Source organism: Oratosquilla oratoria, chromosome 18 (genome assembly GCF_046742065.1).
Source record: "Oratosquilla oratoria isolate Oo_2021 chromosome 18, ASM4674206v1, whole genome shotgun sequence".
NCBI lineage: Eukaryota > Metazoa > Arthropoda > Malacostraca > Stomatopoda > Squillidae > Oratosquilla > Oratosquilla oratoria.
In genome coordinates this window covers 7958359-7973955 of record NC_134794.1, presented here as the reverse complement: position 1 = coordinate 7973955, position 15597 = coordinate 7958359, and the positions used below count along the sequence as shown (strand labels likewise).

Genomic DNA, 15597 nt, shown 5'->3' with positions numbered 1-15597 from the left:
CTTTCCTACAGGGTGGCACTCTTCTTTTTGTTATGGTTGCCGTCACCCGATTTTATTCATCTTCGTGGTCTCCCCTTGGTAGGTCAGGGATCAGAAAATAAAAGGAGAGAGACTGGAGGAAGTGGATAGATTTAGGTAACTTGGGGTTCCATGTGGCAGGAAAGGGAGGAGTGGAGGTGGAGGTAAATTGTAGATTGAGAGAAGCAAGTAAATACCTTGGGGGTATCATTATGTAATGATAAATGAGCATTTTGGAATGGTTCCAAAGAGGAATGATTGTGCCGACAGGACTGTATGGGGCAGAGACTTGGAATCTAAGAAAGGCAGAAAGGAAAAGTTTGAATGTGTTTGAGATAAAATGTCTGGGAAGTGTGGCAGAAGTTACAAGGTTGGATAGAGCGAGAAACAAAGAGGTGATGAGGAAAGCTGGGGTTGAAAAGGAGATGGCAGGTAAGGCTGATGAAAGAGTACTGGGATGGTTTGGACACAGAAAGAATGAGTGAAGAAAGAGTAAAAGAGGTGTGGAAAGCAGAGGTGGCGGAAGTGAACTTGAGGGGACGACCGAGGATGAGATGGATGGATGGGGTAAAAAGGGCATTGAGTAAGAGGGTAATGTCTGTTGAGGAAGGAAGGGAGAAGGCAGAAGATAGGGATAAGTGGAGAATGGCTATGCATATATGATACTTTGATGTAAGGAAGGGAGGGGGTAGGGGATGGAGGGGATTAGGTAGTGTTTATGTGCAAATATTTTGACGCAGCCCGAAGGAATTTGTCCCAGTCGTCTCTTTTTCTGCATGAGGGGACGGAGAAGTGGGGGTCGCCGATTAAATGAAGCGGCCTTGCTGTGGATGTACTGTGTCCTGCTACACTGCTTCTGACCCAGGGCAGTGGGCGGGATACAGGGATGACCCCTCATCCATGAGGAGCTAAGATGAGAGGGGGGAAAGGGTGGAGGATGGGAGTGGGGGGATGGGAATGAAATGGGTGGGAGTGGGCATATACCTTTTTGACTTGGCTACCTCCCCGATAAGGGGGAAAAAACCCTTTGTGTGTGTGTGTGCGCGCGCGTGTGTGTGCGTGCGTGTATGCTATGGAGTCTCTGTTTATCGATTTAAATTTTTTTTTATTCTTTGTTTATTGGATTGTTAGTATATTTCTTTGTTATTCTGAAACCCATAATGAAGAGCAAAATTAGATTAAAATGGATAACTCGAATTAATTTGAGTTTACTTTTACGCTTGTATTTTGTTTTGTGTAATATAATTAATCGAAAACTATACAATCAATCCATTAGGGGAGATAGGGACAGAGATGGATAGAGAGAGAGAGAGAGAGAGAGAGAGAGAGAGAGAGAGAGAGAGAGAGAGAGAGAGAGAGAATATATAGAATTAATCTAACACACACGCCCGCGCTCACACACACAAATGCGTACACACGTGATGAATCACATACACAAACACGCTCATGTACACAAGCATACATGTGTATAAACGCACACGCGCATACACACATGCACGTACAACTACACAATATATGCTATAAGACGAGTACATTTGTTTTTGCATATGTACATGTACGTGTCTGTGTGTGTGTGTGTGTGTGTGTGTGTGTGTGTGTGTGTGTGTGTGTGTGTGTGTGTGTGTGTGTGTGTGTGTGTGTGCGTGTGTGTTTGGTTGTGTGATTCCCCATGGTCTTGGATCACGTGTTGGACTCGTGATCGACAGTTATTTCCCTCACGGAAGAGAGCTCGGTGCTCATATATGACCGATCTATGGGTAATGAGTGTATGTGTGTGTTTGCGTGTGTGTTTTCATAATTGCCATTTATACCTATTCTGTTTCTCCACACACACATTGGAGAGCAAGAGACGGGACCTCACGAGCGTTACTCCTTTCCTGTATACTCCAATTAGGCGTTTGGAAGTGTACAGTAGATGTACGCTCAATGTGTATCACACGTTTTTAATCAAACGTTTAATGTTTTAGCCCCTCCCACGTTTTTCCTTATAGAAAGAAAAATAGTATATATCTGTGTACAGTTGCGGACATCCAAATATGCCCCATAGGTCACCAGAGCCGTGTAGATAGATTCATCCCTCGACGTTATTATTGTTACAATAATACTTTTATGTTGACAGTTTTTTTTATAAATATATTAGATAGTCAGCGTAAAAAAATATTTTATTATTTTGATATAGAACATGAATTCGGTTCGCGTGTTCCAGAGGGGGGGGGGAGAGGGGGGAGTTGAAATATTCAGACTCTCCCCCCCCCCCCACCCTGGACCTCTCACCGGACCTCAGTACCCCGGAGGTCCTTCGAAAACACCCGGACAGGGCCACTGTCTGGGGGCACCTTTAGTGTCCGGGGAACGAGTTTGTGGTTACTGGATGTCTGTGGTATGGTGTCGTCTTGTCATAAAGAAAAGTCGTATGGATGTTTTATCATCATCGTCGTCGTCGTCGTCGTCGTCGTCATCGTTATCATCATCATCATCGTCGTCGTCATTATCATCATCATCATTATCATCATCGTCATCGTCACCGTCATCTTCGTCGTCGTCTTTATTTTCTTCATTGTTATTATCATTGTTATATTTCTATATTTAGCATTATTAATAGTAACGATCGCATCATCACTGTTGTTTTTGTTGTTATTTATTTCTTAGTGCTGTAACACTGTGATGCACTCTTTCAACACTTATCTTCGAGCCAAATCCTCCATGCGATTTTATTTACCAAAAAATCGACTACGGAACCTAAGAGCGATCTAGTCCCTCTATTATCCCGAGGGTTCACCCCTCGACTGAACGAAATCCCTAGGCAACAATTGACCAGGTCATGGACGTGAGAGAGACTCTTTGGGACAGAATGGGTGAAGGCTCTCTCGGAAGCTTCTGGGGTTCTTCGAGTCTTTGTCACTCTTCTTCTTTTGCAGTGGAGGTCGGCGGCACTTATGGCACCAACGGAACCTTTGGCACCCTGCTGGCCGAGAAACCTCCTCACAACTACCACCACCCGGGCAACAACTCCCTCGTCACCACTTCCGTCTACCAGCCAAGTAAGTCCTTCATGTCTTCCTCGTCCTCTTCCTCGTCCTCGTCCTCGTCCTCTTCCTCGTCCTAATCCTCGTCCTGTTCGTCCTCGTCCTCCTCTCCCTCTTTTTCCTCTTCCTCTTCCTCGCCCTCATCCCCCTCTACCTCTTCTTCCTCGTCCTCGTCCTCTTCCTCCTCTACCTTTTCTCCCTCTTCCTCGTCGTCATCCTCATCCTCGTCCTCTTCCTCATCCTCGTCCTCTTCCTCCTCTACCTGTTCTCCCTCTTCTCTCTCTTCCTCTTTCTCTTCCTCGTCCTCTTCCCCCTCTACCTCTTCTCCCTCTTCCTCTTTCTCGTCCTCTTCCTCTTCCTCCTCTACCTCTTCTCTTGCCCCTCTTCCCCTTCCTCGTCCTCTTCCTCTTCTACCTCTTCCTCCTCTACCTCTTCTCCCTCTTCCTCTTCTTCCTCTTCTCCCTCTTCCTCTACCTCTTCTACCTCTTGTCCTCTTCCTCTTCTCCCTCTTCCTCCTCTACCTCTTCTCCCTCTTCCTCCTCCCATTTCTTTCTCATGCTGTTTCTCTCCTATTTCGTCCCCGTCCCCTCCTCCTCCTGCTCCTGTTCCTCCTTCTCCTCCCCTCCTCCTCCTCCTCCTCCTCCTCCTCCTCCTCATGTCCTTTCACCTCTTCCTCACCCTCTTCTTTCTCTCCCTCCTCCTTTCTTCCCCTGTCCCTCTACAATCTCGTTTTCGTTCCCCTCCTGTTTCTCCTCCTCTTCACGTCTTCTTCCTCCTTCCTCGCATAGTCCCGTGCCGCCTCTCTTTTCCTCTCCAATCTCCTCCCCCGTCCGCCTACTCCTCCTCCTCCTCCTCCTCCTCCTCCTTCTTCCTCCTCTTCTTCCTCCTCCCACTTATTCCTCTCCCACCTTTTTCCCCCTCCCCCTCCTTCCCACCCTCTTCCTCTCCCACCTTTTTCACCTCCCCCTCCTCCTTCCCACCCTCTTCCTCTCCCACCTTCCTTTCCACCTCCCCCTCCCTCTCCTCCTTCCCCACCTACTCTTCTCCCACCTGTTTCTCAGCCTCCTGCCCAACTCCTCCTCCTCCTCCTCCTCCTCCTCCTCCTCCTCCTCCTCCTCCTCCTCCTCCTCCTCCTCCTCCTCCTCCTCCTCCTCCTCCTCCTCCTCCTCCTCCTCCTCCTCTCCCTCCCCTTCATGGACCTCTTGCAGTTTTTGGTTTAATCTCCCAAAGACTCAAATCTCGTAAGACCCTAATCCAGTTTTACTTAACTCTTAAGGGTTAAAAAGGGACCTGTTAGGATGATCAAGGCATCAGGTTAACAATGTTAAACTAATTCCACTAATCACTTCAAGGGTCTATGGGATATAGGGGGACTTCTAAAGATTTTATTCTGGCTAATGGCAGAGGCACTTATTTGGTCCCCCCCCTCCTCCTCCTCCTCCTCCTCCTCCTCCTCCTCCTCCTCCTTCTCCTCCTCCTCCTCCCCTTCCTCCTCCCCCCGCCCTTTGCAGGTCCAACTCTCAATGAATCTTATAACCTCCTTTCTTTGATTTTTATTCCCCCTTTATGCTTCTTGGGGGTCTTACTGAATATCCTCCCCTCCTTTCCCCACTTCTCCCTCCCCTTTACCCCCTTTCGCCTTCCATTCCCTCCTTCCCCTCTCTCCACTTCTCCCTTCCCTTCCCCTCCCTCCACTTCCCCCTCCCCTTCCCCTCTCTCCACTTCTCCCTCCCCTTCCCCTCTCTCCACTTCTCCCTCCCCTTCCCCTCTCTCCACTTCTCCCTCCCCTTCCCCTCTCTCCACTTCTCCCTCCCCTTCCCCTCTCTCCACTTCTCCCTCCCCTTCCCCTCTCTCCACTTCTCCCTCCCCTTCCCCTCTCTCCACTTCTCCCTCCCCTTCCCCTCTCTCCACTTCTCCCTCCCCTTCCCCTCTCTCCACTTCTCCCTCCCCTTCCCCTCTCTCCACTTCTCCCTCCCCTTCCCCTCTCTCCACTTCTCCCTCCCCTTCCCCTCTCTCCACTTCTCCCTCCCCTTCCCCTCTCTCCACTTCTCCCTCCCCTTCCCCTCTCTCCACTTCTCCCTCCCCTTATCCACCTTTCCCCTCTTCCATTCTCCTCGTATCTCTTCCTCTTATCCCCCTCTCCTCTTCTTCCCTTTCCATTCACCCTTCCCCTCTCCATTTCTCCCCCGCTCTCCACTTCTCCCTCCCCATATCCTCCTTCCATTCTCACCCTTCCCCTTCCTCTTATTCCCTTCCCCTTCCTCTTATCTCCTTCCCCTTCCATTCTCCTTCCCACTTTCCCCCTCCCCTTCCTCCCATCCCCTCCCCCCAGTAACTCACTTGCATTAGTATTGTACTCTGGTGGCGCAACTAGAAGCGTGTGGGCCTCGTATCTTCCTAGTCACGGGTTCGAGTCCCGCACTTCTCCGATTCCCAGTAGTAACAGTGACCCGTGAGCCTCTTCCTCCCACCCCCATTCCTCTTCCTCCCCTTTTCCTTTCCCCTTCCCTTCCCTTTCACCACAGATTTACTTCAACGGAGAGTCCCTTTCCTTTCCTACAAGATTTTTTTTTTTTTTTTTGCAAATACTTTTTTCTCCGGCTGGCGCCGGGCGATTTTATTCATGTGGCACCCTGGCACTGGCACTGACACTTGTTCCCCTCCTGTTCTAGGTTCGGGAAACCTGGATCGCCCTGCACGCGAGGTGGGGTCCAGTACGCTTCAGCTCATCGCTCGCTACTGCCTACTGCTGTGAGAGCGTCGGGATCAGAATCCGATGTTTCGTCCACACAAAAAGAAGAGTGGTTCGTCTAGGTAAGTACATGTGTACGCCATGTACTCTGCGTACATGGATGCACGATGGGAAATTACGCGTACGTGTGTATGTACGTATGATTAAGTTGTCCTGAGGTGGTTTGAAAATGGGGAAATCCAGCGCGGCTGCTGATTCTTTGAAACTGGAGTTGGGATTTTGGGAAGTATGCACCACATCTTTCGAAGGACTGGGCTCCTCTGGCCACAGTCCAAAGCTATTCAGCTTATCAAAAGTTTGTCTCAATGTTGAATTGGTGGCTAGTTGTGCAGTTATTATTTTCTTAAGAGTATTTTCCATATGACTTTACAATAGGTACCCATTATTACGAGATCGCGATAACAGGTACAAAACCCGTTTTCAGTAGCTTGGGATATTCTTACTATGTGGTTAGGGAAGAATGGCCTGAAGAATGGAGTGATGATATTATATCTTATATGTTTGTGTTCATACTTGCTCTTCACTGGGGGAGGTTACTACTATGTAACTGGGAGAGGTTACCGAGTCTCGGGCAGTGGCGGGCTGTCGTATGCTTGGGAAAGCCTCCGGCTTCGGACTGTGACGAAATGTCGCGTGCCTGGTTTTGTGGCGTTTTGTCCCATACTTGGGTTTGTTGCGTGCTTAGATTAGTGGCGGCTATTCGCATGCTTGAGAGTGCCTTAAGTTTCTTTGCTTGTATGTTTAAATTTGGGATCAACTCTTTGATATATAATGCCTTTAAGATTGGGAGGCTTTTATTGTCTATACACCCAAAATATCTCTATTTTTCTAGCATGTTTCTTGTCAGGCCTATGCCCTGTTCAGTTCTTGGGTGATTTTTAGGGGCCCTTGATGTTAGGTGGAAAGAAAAGCGACGGAATAACTTCATTGTCGTCGTGCCATTATAGGTGGAAGGAAGGGCTTCAGAGTTCCCTTGTGTTCATTTGAACCTATAAATGGCATGTGACTTCTGAAGTTCCTTTCTCTCTTGGTGTGGGCTGTTCTTAAGTAGGAGGTGGCTTGTATTTGGTGTTATAATAAATCACTAAGTTTAGTTGTTGTTGTTGTTCCCTAGACTGTCTGTCCGAGCAGTCCCGTCTCCCCAAGGATTGCCAAAGCCGAAACTGGGTTTTCCCACAAATCCTTTATAGAGTGTATGTTGTGTTGTTTGCGTGCATGATTGTGTATAATGCAGTCTTCCATTATGTATTGTATGGTATGGGGTGAAGTGGGCAGCTGTTCACAATGCGGTCATCCAGCCTCTTCTGGTAGCTTAGAAGTACTGGGTGGTGGCCGCACCGCAGTCTGGCCAGGTGGACACTGTCCTTTCGTGGGAGACAGGATTCAGAAGGGTGGATATCAGAGGGTCTGGCATACAGCAGTGTGTTGTCTTTCAGTGTGTTAATGGAGCGGTGAGTGATATGATTATGAATATGTTTCCGGAGGCTGGTATTTGGTGGTTGTGGAGGAAGAGAAGAGAGTATCTGTGTGTGATACAGGTCTTTGGGTGTTGTTTTATTGTTTCTTTGTGTGTGTGGGTGTTCTGCTATGTAGTGTAGCGGGTGTGATGTGTTTGTGGTGGCTGCGGCAAGTGTTTGTGTGCCTCTCATGTCGAGGTGGTCCTTGACTTTGAGGACTTTTGTTTCATGGTGTAAATGGTCTGTAGGTGTTGTATTTGTGCAGCCTGAGTTTAGTATTTTCTCTGGGTTGACTGGTTTGGTGTTTTTCTTTATCATCTTATTCATTATGCGTTTTTCTTCATTGTAAGCTGTTGTAAATGTGGAATAATAGTATATATTAATTTTCTCCTTTTATGGTTATTGTCATTATCTTTGTACCAGCCATCCATTACCTTTTTGGTCTAGCGGATAATGTTTTTTCTCACTGAAGCTATTGTTGATAAGTATTAGGGTAGAGCGCTCAATTTCATTATATGGTTGTTTCCAGGTGCTACACTGGGTGAGTGCTCCCCGGATGTAGACGCCGATGGTAGAGTCCTTATGTCTCTGTGGGCACTCGGTTAAATTATTAAGGCAGTTACAGGGTTGATGGACTTAGTGTATACTTCTGTGTTAAGATAATCTTTGGTGTCTTTTACGAGTAGGTCGAGGAAGAGCAAAACTTTGTCAACGCTGTCTTCCATAGTGAAGGTGAGCTCAGAGATTTCTTGTAGTATAAGCCAAAGTTTTCAGCATCTGCATTGTTCTTTGTTTTTATCAAAATTTCATCGGTGTATTGACAGTAAAAACTGGTTTATCTCTTCGGTTGAATACTTGTTCTATGCAACCCATGAAGGAGTTTGCCATTAATACTCAAAGGGTCCCATTGCTACACCATCAGTTTGGCAGTACTTGTTTCCTCTGTGGTAAATGAACGGGACTTTTGTACAACACTCGAGCAGTCCTCGTAGTATAACCTCTGGGATATCCAGGTTTGGTGTAGAATACTCGTGGTAAACTCGGTCGATGATGTAATCGATGGTACGATTTACGGAAATGTTAGTGTATAATCCTTTACATTGAGAGAAGCAGTTCTACCTTCTGCTGGGTTGGTCTTAAGGATCTCGAGGAAGTCGGATGTAGATTGTAGACTATAAGTGGAAGGTGTGTAGGGGGTCAGGATGGTGTACAGTTTCTCAGCAAGTTTGTATGTAAGTGCAGGAATTTATTGCCAGGTTTATGTATGCTAACGGTTCCGTAGCAGTAACCCATACCATACTCGCCGGTTAGTTTGTTAAAATTTATTGTGCTGGGAGCGTTGTTCCCTTTTATTTGTCCGTTTACTTTTTTCTTAAGTGATTTCTTGGTGATTTTCTTGAATTTTGTCTTATCACTTAGGATGGTGTCCATCTTATCCAGGTATTCGGTGTTCATGAGTACGTAGGTAGCCGCTTTATCTGCTTTTCTGATGGTAATGTCAGGGTCTGCTTTTAACTGCTTTGCTGCCTCATTGTGTTTATTTTCGATTAAACTGATTCTTTGATTACCTCTAGATTTGTTCGCCTTGGCGATTACCTTGAGTTTGAAGAAAGGCTCAGCAGTGACTTCACTTTTTTTTCTTCCACATCATCGATGAAGTTTTTTTTTTTTTTTTTTTCAGTTCTTCTTGGTCTGAATTGAGAATCTTGTTTGTTAAACTGATGTAACCTTTTTGAGAGCGTGAGCATTTGATATGGCCGCAGTTTAGGTTAATTTCTTTGGGTTACCTTTAGTGATGGAATTTTTATGTTGGTTTATCATTTCTATAAAAAGGTGGCCAATGTTTTCTTTTAAGGAAGTGTCTGTGTGTTCATCCATTTGTTCAGCCCATGGTGTTCTAGGCTAAGTTCTTGGATTCTGTCCTTCAATTCTCTTATCCTTTGTTTCATATAATTTATCCTTTCTTCCTTAAGTATTTTCAAGCGTCTTTTACTCTGGTTTACTGCCCCATTACTAGTGATATGGTATATATGGGCCAGTCCGGACACAGAGTGCCAGACCCTCAGGGTTGCACCTCTTGATGGTGGTGAGGGTGTTGATGGGTTTTGGAAGATGGGAAACTTCGCTGTCCATCTTGCAGGGCCACTACCATCACCTGGCATTGGTCACTAATGCTACTACAACACTGACAGTAGTCTAGCATTTCTTTGCTGGGAGTCTGCAGGCCTCAGGACCGTTGCCAGCTGCTGTGGGGCTGTGGATTTGCAATCCGTAAAAATGGTGGCATGAATGATTATTTTACATAGATGTTTTCTTCAGACCATGTAGTATCTTCTTATTATTATTCCCTTACTCTGATTACAGGATCAGATGCAGAAGAGCTGTTCTGTGGTGAGAACCTGCCACAGCAGCTCGCAACAGCAGCAGCAGCAGCAGTAGCAGCAGCAGCAACAACAACAGCAGCAGCAGCTGGAGTGTACCCAAACTCCTCATGTGCAGGGCGTTCCCCTCTCGGCGTCTGCAAGTCGTGCCCCAGGCAGTCGCCATTTTCCCCCTCAAGCCCCTCCTCCCTCCCCCCCCCCCAATGTCTCATGCGCAGGCGCTCTGATTTGGCAGCTTCTAGTGTGGGGACTCTAGTTTTTCCTCTTATTTTTTATTTTCTAATATAACTCCCAATCCCCCATTTGATTTATTTTTACAAGAGTTTTATTTTTAGTGTTATTTTATAGCTATTGCATGTAGACGGTGAATCATAGAAGAAAATGGGAACCTCAGATGTAATACAGTGTTAATTGGGATTGCAACAGAAGCAGAATTTAAATAAAGTATCGGATCTCCCTCCATGTAAGAACAAGAACATGAAGAACAACCTGGAGCTTTTCTTGCGCCAAATCTTAAATTGTTTATCTCCTGTGCCTGCCAGATGTTCGTGATAAATCCTCGGATCTAAGCGACACTAAGACTTAGTTTCTAGGAAGGACCAAGTAAGGAGTACATGCTAACAATGACCTCACTAATCGTAGTCTCTGGCATTGGAATATATAAAAATAAAAGAATGATATCTGATTTATTTTCTGGAGCCCGTGAAAAAAAAATTAATGTCGAAAACCGCACAAGAATTGAAACATGTTTTTATGTAATATGTCATTATTTGACTAGCCATGTAGATAACTCACTCCTAGCAACTGTTTGTACATTTAGAAAAAATACACAACATCCATACGTTATGGAAACTGTTGAAGCCCATTATAAGAGAAAATGTGATACAGTAGAGGTATGACTTTAATATAGGCGCAATTTGAGTCATTATTTGTCCGTAATCCACTTATTATTATGCATTGATCAGGAGAAATTTTAATACTCTTAGAAACTATTCGTAACTTGTGCAAGGGCGAGTTGATGCATACTAACAAGTGGATACCCCCATAGTAATACAAATGTAGATTTGTTTGTGTACAATGACAAGATTTCCTAGCCCTAATTGAATGCATGAGTCCTAGGTATATCAAAGAATAGAATGCCATGTGAGATTCAATTTTCCAAGAGAAAAAAAAATCTTTTCTAAAATTGTATCATTTGGCTAGTTTGAGATATGTTTTATCTTTTTGAATTAGGCAAGAATGGTGTATTGATAGTAGTAGTAAATTAATACTATTAAAGATTGAATTTAGGACACTTTCCTGCTTCAATATCAGACCTACCACATGTTGGATACGAGAAATGTTGAGCAAAGTGTGTTGTGGTCATTGCTGTGTTGTGTAAAACGACCTGTTCATCTTACAATGACATGATTCATGTTACATTTTCTTCAGGGACACATTCATCAAAGAAAGCGACAGAAACTGTAGTGGTGCGATGATAAGTTACGGAAAGAATTTTAGAAAGCAAGCAAGCAAGAATGAAGCACTTATAAGAATGTATCATTGTTGGTAACTTTGAAGAAGAAAAATTACGTGGAAGAAATGCATAAGTTAGTAATGCCTGAGTGTGTGTGCATGTATATGTGTGTGCGTGCATGTGCGTGTGTGTATGATGTACTGTATATGTATATACGTGTATATATATATATATATATATATATATATACAATATGTATGTATGCATGCATGTGTGTGTGTGTGTGTGTGTATGCGTGTGTGTGCATGCACACATTCATGCATACACTTTTCAAATTGGAAAAGGCTACACAGGCCAAGGAACACCTTTCCGTTTTCCATGGCGAAGGAGAAGAAAACGCGACGGTAGTTCAGTAATCACTGGTGTCATATCAAAAGTTGCATATCACTTGAGTACTGTAGTATTCCAAAGAGAAACTACTTCGTATCTAATGAGTATTGATTAAAGAAGCAATTGACGATGAAGATGATGATGATGATGATGATGATGGAGATTCTACTTCGCATGTGTGGCAGCGGAGGTAAAAGAAAGGGGAAAAAAATTGAGTGTGAACAATCTTTTTAGCTAATCGTGCATTTTGATCCCTCCCTTAATCTAACTGATCACATGTTTAGTGTTTTCTATCATCCAAAAGCAATTAATTGACATTGCTCTTAAACTTCCTCTTATTGTTTGGACTCCACTAGATGTATGAGATGTTGTAGCTGCTTTTTAGCTCCGGACATGGCCACCACAGGAGTCGCAACCACCGGACAAGAGATGCATAAAAGAGAACCTCTGTGTGGTGCACACACTCCCAGCACCGGTTTTCTTTACCTCCGTTGCCAGGCGTGCGTTGACCATGTTCCTTTGAGCATAATAGTAATAATATTAATAACAATAATCTAATAATAATATTAATGATAATGTACATGTTTGGCCCTTATGCCAGATTGTGTGTCATGGGCGGTGGCGGGTGTGGCGATGAGGGGGCCACTGCCCCAACTGTGCAATGCTATGAACACCAAGTCTTGATGAATGTTCTGTCAAGGTGAAAGCGTTGTCGTACACGAGGTGTGTAAACATGTTGGATTTGATCTTCTAGTGGTGTGTTTTATTCTCCCTCCGCCCTCCCAAATCTTCCATCACCACAAGCTGGATGTGGATGTCTGATAACCCCTTCAGTGTAGTGATGCTCCATAAACTGCTGCATTTTAGCTCTCCCCCCCCCCCATGGGGTATTGACAGCATGAGTTTTATGCAGTTACTATTTAAAGGATTTCAGTGAAATCCCTACAGACAAAAACTATACATAATTTTTTTTTTGTGAGTCTAATACATACATACATATACCAAGGGCTTTTTCCCCCCTTACAAGGGAGGTAGCCAAAATCAAAAGCATAAATCCAATCCCACTCATTTCATCCCCACATACCCAACTCCCATTCACCACCCCTCCCTCCCTCTTTTCTTGGCTCCTCCTGGATGGTGAATCATCCCTGCATCTCACCCACTGCCCTGGATCAGAGGCAATGCAGCAAGACACAGCACATCCACAGCAAGGCCACTTTATTTAATTGGTGACCCCCCCCTCTGTCCCCTCATGAAGAAAATGAGATGGGGAAAAGTCCTTTCAGACTGCATCAAAATATCATTCACACATACACCCTCACCCCCCCATCCACTCCCTTCCATGCATCACATCATAATCCATACACAACCATTCTCCACTCACCCTTATCTTCGGTCTTCTCCCTTCCTCAACAGACATTCCCTTCTTTCCCAATGCCCCTTTTACCCCATCCGTCCATCTCATTCATGGTCAACCCCTCATGTTCACTCCCCCTACCTCTGCCTTCCACACCTCTTTTTACTAATCTTTCTTCACTCATTCTTTCCATGTTTCCAAACCATACCAATACTCTTTCATCAATCCTATCTCCCAACTCCCTTTTCACCTCAGCAATTCTCCTCACTTCCTTTTTCTCACTCTATCCTTCCTACCATACTTCTCAGGCACCTAATGTCAAACACATTTAAAATCTTCCTCTCTTATGTTCCATGTTTCTGCTCCATACAATGGTATCAGCACAATCACCCCTTCATACAATCTCCTCTTGCCATCCATTCCCAAATGTCTATTTCTCATTACACTTTTTAATCCCTCAAAGCATTTACAGTACTTGCTTCTCTCGGTCTACATTCTGCCTCCATCTCCACTCCTCCCTTTCCTGCCACATTCATCCTCAAGTATTTAAAACTATCCACTTCCTCCAGTCTTTTTCCCTTAATACTCACTTCCAATTTGCTGCCAGCCTCTCCCCTTGTACATCTGATCACCTACATTTATCTTCAACTTCCTTCTTTCACACACTTTCCCAAACTCTGTCACTAACTTCCTTAATCCCTCCTCTGATCCTGCTACAAGTGCAGTGTCGTCAACAAACAACAATTAGCTTATCTTCCACTTTTCTCCATTTTCTTTAACCATCTCCGACCCATTACCCTTGAGTTTACCTCTCACAACACCCCATCCATGTATAAACTGAACAGCCATGGTGACATGACACATCCCTGGCAAAGTTCCACCTTTACCTCAAACTCTCCATTTCTAATTCTAACACAGGTTCTACCACTCTTAAAAACTCTTGACTGCTCTTGACAGCTTTCCTCCTATCCCATATATTTGCAATACCTCCCACAGTGCCTTACTGTCTACCCTGTCATAAGCCTTTTCAAAGTCTATAAAAGCCAAAAAAACATCCTTACCTTTTCCTAAAGCTTTCTCGCACATCTGCTGTACCACAAAAATCTGATCCATGCAACCCCTACCAGTTCTAAACCCACACTGTTTCTCACCAATTACTCCCTCAGTTCTTCACCTAATCCTCTCAATCAAAACCCTCCCATAAGCCTTCCCATCTGCACTCAAACTGATCCCTCTAAAACTACTACATTCACATTTATCCACTTTTTCCCTTGTAAAGTGAAACATTACAGGCACTCCTCTGGCATGCTACCCTCTTTTAGACAAACATTGAACAACCTCACCAGCCAGTGCACCATCACTGTACCTCCCTTTTTTAGACACTGCATGACACCCATCTAACCCAGGTGCCCTACCTGCTCTCATCATTTTAATATCCACAAAAAAAAAAAAAAATACTACATTTAAATTCTATTATCCCTCCTTTCTGCTATATCTCTTAAATCATTCTTTTATCACATGTATAGCTCCACTTCTTCAGCCTGATTTTGTCCACAAAATATTAAATACTCTCTTCCTCTCTTCCCTAATCCCCCCACTCTCTCTTTCTGATTGTTAGTCCTGTTGACCTAGCTTTTCTGCTAAACTTTTTACCATCCTCTTTGAGGACTTGGAGGATGCCTATACAATAATGCCAGATGTATTTAAAGTATTTGAAGATGCAAGATGCAGAGCATGTCATTCTATGATGCTCCATAATGACAATCCCTAGACAACAATGCAGTATTTCTTCCCTGAGTGATTTATGGGCCTGCCCAGTGGCCATAATTGGTTTCTTGAAAGCTGTGGGTATCCCACAAGAGAGACCAGATCAACTGATTGATTGAAAGTATTTGATAAAATGTATAGCAAGGTCTCAATTTCCTGACTATACAATCTTATCTGTTCCTCTCTTCTCCACCATCTGTACTTTTCTTTCCGAGTGTTCTGTAGTTGCTGTTGTATACAGTTACTCCTCTTCTCTCATCTTTTACTTTCTTCTTCATGCCAATAAATGACAACTTCTTGTGCTGACAAAATTACTCTTATGCTGTCATGTTGTTCTCCGGATTTCTCTATCAAGCTGAACTTCAAACCTCCTCAGGTCTGGCAGAAGAGCAGTTGATGGATTGATTGATGACAATTCTGACATCACAACTGCAAGGTCAGATGACAAATGAAATTTACAAAGATATGTCACAGTAATATTACTTAAAGTACAAAGTTGAAGCTTGAGAAGAATATGTTTTAGTTCCCAGATCTACAGACTTGGAAAGTAAAAGGTAATTTGTAAAAATATTAAATCTTGTCTAAAAATTTTCAGACTTTTTAGGAATTCAAGGCCTTCACTCTGGACTGTAAGCATCCTTCCTCAGCAGTCAATTGAGTGACTCTAAACTAACTCGAAACTTGCAGCTCTATACCATAACTAAAAAATATTGTAAAGGGCAGAGCTGATGGGACTGCAGCTCAGTAGCTGCTTTTGACACCCTGACCACATCCTCAAGGCAAAAGATAAACTTAAAGAGTAAAGAACACAAAGGTTTGCAGGTTGTTCCAGGATCTGGATAAGGTATATTAACGCCTTCAATATGATGACACCTACATAGGCATCATGAGGAGCGAGTGGGTATGTGAGGATGCCAGCATCGGCGTCTTAATTATAGCTGAGTAACTCCCATATTCTGTGAACTGGCCTGATCATATTTTCTGTGGATATTA

General features: G+C 44.2%; 2 protein-coding genes across 7 annotated transcripts in view; one reads left to right on the top strand and one right to left on the bottom strand.

The window, feature by feature from the left end:
- The window catches only part of loaf (low-density lipoprotein receptor domain containing lost and found), a 645276-nt gene extending 635407 nt beyond the window's left edge, over positions 1-9869 (top strand). For both annotated transcript variants that reach the window (XM_076201479.1, XM_076201478.1), the window contains 3 exons: positions 2937-3059; positions 5717-5858; positions 9618-9869. In XM_076201479.1, the coding sequence (XP_076057594.1) occupies positions 2937-3059; positions 5717-5799 (206 nt within the window). In that variant the 3' untranslated portion in view covers positions 5800-5858; positions 9618-9869. The remainder of the gene's footprint in view (positions 1-2936; positions 3060-5716; positions 5859-9617) is intronic.
- Positions 9870-11293: 1424 nt separating this feature from the next.
- LOC143035041 (ankyrin repeat and SOCS box protein 13-like) overlaps positions 11294-15597 on the bottom strand; it is a 41474-nt gene continuing 37170 nt past the window's right edge. For 3 of the 5 annotated variants that reach the window (XM_076201485.1, XM_076201490.1, XM_076201493.1), the window contains one exon: positions 11294-15033. In XM_076201485.1, the coding sequence (XP_076057600.1) occupies positions 14967-15033 (67 nt within the window). In that variant the 3' untranslated portion in view covers positions 11294-14966. Of the gene's footprint in view, positions 15034-15083; positions 15586-15597 lie in introns of those variants that run through there. The other 2 variants (XM_076201488.1, XM_076201491.1) reach the window with 2 other exon arrangements.